This window comes from Parus major, unplaced genomic scaffold (assembly GCF_001522545.3).
Source record: "Parus major isolate Abel unplaced genomic scaffold, Parus_major1.1 Scaffold329, whole genome shotgun sequence".
NCBI classification, from domain to species: Eukaryota; Metazoa; Chordata; class Aves; order Passeriformes; family Paridae; genus Parus; species Parus major.
This window is the reverse complement of record NW_015379279.1, coordinates 80,244-86,661: the sequence shown is the minus strand read 5'-3', so window position 1 is coordinate 86,661 and position 6,418 is coordinate 80,244. Positions and strand designations below refer to the sequence as shown.

Sequence of the window (6,418 nt, the reverse complement as noted above, 5' to 3'; positions counted from 1 at the left end):
ATGTGTGTGGATTATTTGGGATGTGTGTGGATTATTTGGGATGTGTGGATTATTTGGGATATGTGGATTATTTGGGATGTGTGTGGGTTATTTGGGATATGTGTGGGTTATTTGGGATGTGTGGCTTATATGGAATATATTGAATATATGGGATATGTGGAATATATGGAAAATACGGAATGTATGGGATACATGGGATACATGAGTGTATGGATTATATAGAATGTGTGGATTGTATGGAATATATGGGATGCATGGAATATATGGAATAATTATATGGATTATATGAAATATATTGGAGATATGGAGTGTATGGATTATATGGAATATATGGAATATATGTGATATATGGAATATATGGGATATACGGGATATATGTAGTATATTGATTATATGGAATATATGGATTATATGGATTATAATCAATATACTGAATATACGGGATATATTAAATATATGGAGTATATGGGATAAAGTGAATATATGGATTATATGGAATATATAGGATATATGGATTATATGGAATGTTTGGGATATATGGATTATATGGAATGTTTGGGATATATGGATTATATGGAATGTTTCGGATATATGGATTATATGGAGTATATTAAATATATTGAATATATAGGAGATATTTCATATATGGGATATGCAGATTACATGGAATATATAGAATTATATGGAATATATGGGAAATATTCCGTTCATGGGATAGATGAATTCCATGGATTCTATGGGATATATTCCATGCATGGGATATATGAACTCCATGGATTCTACGGGATACCAGTTGCTGTCCATCCCGTATATAAAACTAATGGACAAATGGAAGATTTCTGATAAAATCCGACAGTGGCAATGGGGCCAAGTCCTGCTGGGGCTTCTCCAGAACCTTCCCACCCATTCCGGTCCCACACGGATGCACCTGATCCCAAAATCCCTGGATCCTTCTCTCTGGCAGCTCTGGAGAGGACTCGGATGTCCCTCAGCCCCTCCCGGCCTGGCCTTTCCAGGCGGCTCCGCCACTTCTCGGGATGGGTTTGGGGCTCCTGGGACAAAAGGGAGCGTGAGGAACTCGGGGTGGAAAAATGGGATGAGCTCAAGTTGGGAGAGAAACCCGGGATGAGGAAAATGGGATGAGCTGAGGTTGGGAGAGAAACTCGGGATGGAAAAAGGGATGAGGTGGGGATGGGGGAAAAACTTGGGATGAGGAAAATGGGATGAGCTGGAGTTGGGAGAGAAACTCAGGATGGGGAAAAGGGATGAGCTGGGAGCGCTGCTCCTTGCGGGGGCTCCGGGCCGGGGCTGTCCCGGGAGGTTCCCGGAGTGAGGACGCGGCGGCTCCGGGGGATCTTCCGGAGGGTCCCTTTGAGTTTCAAATGAGAGCCGGGACCTTTGTAGTGGCCGCCTTTGATCCCGGCCTTGCCGCTCTCCTCACCTGGGACGGCGCCTAAACCCGCGCCTAAACCCGGTGCTCGCTCGGTTCCTGCCCGGGGATGTCTGGGCGTGGGGTTTGGGGTTTGTTTTAGTGTTTTCCTCCTGACCTTTTGCAAACCGCGACTGGAAGAAAACCCCCTTTTCACCTTTTCACCTTTGTTTTTTTTCCTCTTATCTCGGAACTAATTGGGGTCTCTAAAACCTTTTTTTTTTTTTTCTTTTTTTTTCGGAGAGAAAGGAGGGTATTAGAGCGGGGAAAGATTTTATCTGCGGGGCAGAAGCCGCAGCAGGTACTTCATCCCTCATCCCTCATCCCTCATCCCTCATCCCTCATCCCTCATCCCTCGCCCAGCAGATTTGCAAATTTGCCCAAGCCCGAACAATGGATCCTCCTGGCAGCCCCTCTGTTGACTTGTTTAGAAATCCCAGAGGCGTTTCGAGGTAAAAAGGTCAGAGCTGCACCGGCCCCGCTCTTCCTCCCTCCCCTCCTGCCCCGCTCCGCGCCTCCCTGGAGGTAAAACCTGGAAATTTCATTTATTCTGTGGAAAATCTCCCTTTTAGGGCTCGCCTTGGGGGAGCTGGAGGGAACAAACCGCCTTGGAAGCTTCGGTTTTTGGGGTTTGAGGAGCGTAAATTGGGAATAAATCAGGATTTGTTTCTATCCCCGCAGCCCCCGAGCGCGTCCCGGTTGTTGCGGCAGCGCCAGGGATGAGAATTCCCGGGATTTTCAGCCTGAGGATGATTTGTTGCTCCCATCAGGCCGCGAAATGAGTGGGGAATTCCAAGTTTTTGGGAAGCCGGGCCCGATTCCAGGGATGGTCCGGCAGGAAAAGGGATCGGCCCTTTTGTTTGGGATGTTGGAAACAGACGGAGATTTTCCTTCCTTCCTTCCTTCTCCTCCCTCGCAGCCTCCCCCGCCCCGCATCCCGCGATTCCCAGAGATCCCCGTTGGGTTGAAAAGAGGGGAATTGTGGAAAAAAAAAAAAGAAACAAAAAACAACTTTATTGGGCTGAGGTAGTTCCGTGTCGAGGAGGGGGAACAGGAGATTCCGGCCGGAATTTTGGGGATAATTCCATTTTTAGCAGCAGTTTCAGTCCTGGAGCTCCTGGCGAGGGAGGGGAGGGAGTTGAGCCGCGCTTAAATCGCGGCTTTATCTGGCTCCGATAAACCCCAGAGGGTGCGAGGAACGCTCCGAGCTCTGAGGCTGGAAAAAACTCATCCCAAAAAACCTCATCCCCATCCATCCTCGCACCTCCCGCCTGCAGAGCCCCCCGAGGTCAGCTCCGATAACAAATCCCCTCCCCTCCTCCGCCGGCAGCAGCAAAAATCGCGTGGAAAAACAACAAAAAATTAAAATAAAACCCTGTAAAGCAGAAATAGTGCAAAACCGGAGCAGGAAATTGGGGTTTTTTTCGCTTTTCGTCTTTTTTTTTCCTCGGGGTTTGGGTCTTTGCAGAGGCTTCGAGCGTCTTGGGCGCCTCTTTGCAAGAAGAGAAAAACAGGAAATAAAAGGGAGGGGAAAGGAAAAAAAAATGCCCGAAATTTATATTTTTTCCTGTTTTTTTTTTTTTTAAACAATCTCACCAGGATGAAAAAAACGCATCGAGCAGGGGCGGGAGGAAAAAAAAAAATAACAATCGTTACTCTTTTTTTTTTTCCGAAGGGGAGCGAACTAAATTCGTTTTAAAGTTTTTTTTGTTTGTTTTTTTTTGTTTTGTTTCTGGAGTTGAAAGTGCAGTTCCTAAAGGGGAGGGGGAAAGGCAGAAACGTCCCTGAGACACGGGAATGGCTGCGGAGCCTCTCCTCCGGAGCGCAGAGGGGTTATAAATAAAGAGAGACGCGGGGGGAGAGCCGGGGGTGCCCCGGGGGGAGGATCCCGTTCCTCGGGGCCACCCCCGGGGGGTTCCGGGGGGTTTCAGGAGGAGCCGGAGCTGGGGGAAGCCTCAGGTGAGGTGCAGTTGGATTGATCCGAGGCTTCGGCCGCTTCCTTGGCCGCCCTGGAGGCGGCGGCGGGGGCCAGCCCTTCCTTTTCCCTCTTCTTCTGCTTCATCCTCCTGTTCTGGAACCAGATCTTGACCTGGGTCTCGTTGAGCTCCAGGGTGGCGGCGATCTCCACCCTGCGGGCCCGCGTCAGGTACTTGTTGAAGTGGAACTCCTTCTCCAGCTCCGTCAGCTGCTTGGTGCTGAAGTTGGTGCGGATGGAGTTGGGCTGCCCCAGGAGCCCCAGCTCCGACGTTTTGCCTGAGAAAAACCCGAAAAACACCAGGGCAGGAGCGGCCGGAGGGATCCTCTCCCCTTCTCGCTCCTCCTGCCAGCTCCGCCATCCCTCCCGGCCTCACGCAGGGTTCTCCTCCCGCACCAGGCTCCGCTTTTCCCTTGGGAATTCGCATCCTCCGGGCTCCGCTTTTCCCTTTGGAGCCTTTCCCCGCATTCTCCCGACTCCGCTTTTCCCTTTGGAGCCTTTCCCCGCATTTTCCTGACTCCGCTTTTCCCTTTGGAGCCTTTCCCCGCATCCTCCTGGCTCCGCTTTTCCCTTGGGAATCTTTCCCCGCATCCTCCCAGCTCCGCTTTTCCCTTTGGAGCCTTTCCCCGCATCCTCCCGGCTCCGCTTTTCNCCCGCATCCTCCCAGCTCCGCTTTTCCCTTTGGAGCCTTTCCCCGCATCCTCCCGGCTCCGCTTTTCCCTTGGGAATCTTTCCCCGCATCCTCCCGGTTCCGCTTTTCCCTTGGGAATATTCTCCCGCATCCTCCGGGCTCCGCTTTTCCCCTCGGATCCATCCCGGGACCCCTCGGGGAAGGGCAGGGAGAGGGTGATGATGTCGGGGGGAGGAGGAGGAAGGCCGGGAATTTCGTGGGGAAGGAAGTGGAACAATAGAGGAGGGGATGGAAGGCACGGCTGAGGAAGGAGGAGGAAGTGCTGAGCGTTTCCTGCTCTGCGCTGGGCTTAAATCAGGGCTGGGCCTGTGGGAAGCTGAGCTCAGGGAAGCTCCATCGGATGTGATGGAAAATCTCTGGGTGGGGTTTAAAGAAAAGGCCCCAGAAGCCAAAGAAACCCAACCCAAACAAGACCCCAAAACCCAAACAAACTCAACCCAACCCCAAAAAATGACCCCAAAACCCAAGGAAACCCAACCCAATCCCAAAAAATGACCCCAAAACCCAAAGAAACCCAACCCAATCCCAAGAAAAGACCCCAAACCCTGAACAAACCCAACCCAACCCCAAGAAAAGACCCCAAACACCAAACAAACTCAACCCAACCACAACAAAATACCCCGAACCCCAAACAAACCCAACCCCCCAAAAACACCCCCAAAACCTCAAATAAAACCCCCAAACCCTTAAAGTCACCTCCCAATCCTTGGGTGAGCCAACACTTCCCACTTCACCGTGAGCCCCAAACTCACCTGTTCTGGGGGGGTTCCTCTTCACCCTCATCCACTCGAAGGTCTGCGCTGCCCCCGGCCCCGGGCACGGCTCGGGGGGTCCCGGCGGCTCCGCTTCCTCGAGGAGGGAAGGCGAGAGGCCGAAGAGGCCGGGCAGGTACGGGGGCTGCTCCTGGCCCAGCGCTGGCGGCTGCGGGAGCTGCCCCGGGGGCCCGCAGTAGCCCTCGGCCAGCGAGCCCGGAGCGAACCCGGCTGGCCCTTGGAAGAACGGCCCGTCCGCGTCCTGCTGGCCCAGGTAGAGCTGCTGGTAGCCGGGATGAGCTGGGTAACCCGGGCCGGAGAAGCGGGAGGAGGATGAGGATGAGGATGAGGAGGATGAAGGGTGGAAGCCGTGCTGGGGGAGGTGGGAGGCAGCAGCCCCGAAGCGGCTCTCGGGGCCACCTGAGCACTGCGGGAAGGGAGGCGAGGCCGGCTCGGAGCGGGGGAAAGCGGCGGGGCCGCGGTTACAAAGCGCCAACTCCAAGAAGGAGTTCATGCCGCTCTCGTCCATCCGCCGCTGCTCCGGGAGGGTCAGGTTTAGGGCGGGGGGGATGGGGGGGACTCCTCCTGCCCTACAACCCTCGGGCAGAGCCGGGAAGCCGCGAAAGTTCCATGGCGAAGCCCGCGGAAGCTCGGGGGGACCCCGCGGGCGGAGCGGGCCCAGCCCAATGAGCGCGGGGCTCCCGAAGTTTGTGCCCGGCTCATCCATCAAGGGCCTGACATTTGCATGACAAAGGGGCTTCAATCAAACGCGGGCCCATCAATCTGATAACAACACCGAGGCGTCAAAAATCTTCCCCTCAAAGAGTTTTAAAAGGGGAGGGGGGCGAGGTGCGGGGCGCGGGGAGGTGCTGGGGGAAGGATCGGAATGACCCGCGAGTGTTTTAAGTGCTAAAAAGGCCCCCGAGTTATGCGAGGGAACCGATTTCAGGCCCAACTTGTGACTTTAAAAGGTTTTTTTTCTTCTTTCCTTCCCCCCGATGCCGGTGTGAGAAAAAAGGGTAAGAGGGGAGGCACAAAAGGATGCGCTTTTATTCATCGGGAAACTTTTCCCGACAAAGCTCCTGGCACCGCGGTTTGGCTTTTTCCGGGATGAGGAACCCGCTGAAAGCTCCTGAAGAAAAATCAGCTCCATTTTCGCTTTAATTTTTTTGCCCGCACGGGCTTTGTGTCCGGGCTAAAAGCACCGTAATTAGATCAATATTTTAATGAGGGAAATAAAGTTAGCGAGGACAGGACGGCTTTTGTTGGAGAGTGCCCGGCCTGGAAAATCCGGGATGAGAACTGAGAGCGGCCCCGGCGCCCACCTGGCACCTTCCCTCCATCCACACTCCCCCCTAAATCCGGATTTTAGGGGTTCATTCCCCCCTAAATCCGGATTTTAGGGGTTCATTCCCCCCTAAATCCGGATTTTAGGGGTTCATTCCCCCCCTAAATCCGGATTTTAGGGGTTCATTCCCCCCTAAATCCGGATTTTAGGGGTTCATTCCCCCCTAAATCCGGATTTTAGGGGTTCACACCTCACATTCCCCCCTAAATCTGGATTTTAGGGG

At 53.3% G+C, this 6,418-nt stretch overlaps 1 protein-coding gene across 1 annotated transcript; it reads right to left on the bottom strand.

Annotated features, from left to right (window-relative positions):
• Positions 1 to 2,419: 2,419 nt before the first annotated feature.
• On the bottom strand, positions 2,420 to 5,464 carry HOXB1 (homeobox B1). Its single transcript, XM_015616027.3, has 2 exons — positions 4,848 to 5,464; positions 2,420 to 3,682 (listed from the first exon to the last, which is right to left on the bottom strand). Exons 1-2 carry the CDS (start codon positions 5,374 to 5,376, stop codon positions 3,357 to 3,359), a joined length of 855 nt encoding a protein of 284 aa, XP_015471513.1. The 5' UTR covers positions 5,377 to 5,464; the 3' UTR covers positions 2,420 to 3,356.
• Between the last annotated feature and the right edge of the window lie 954 nt (positions 5,465 to 6,418).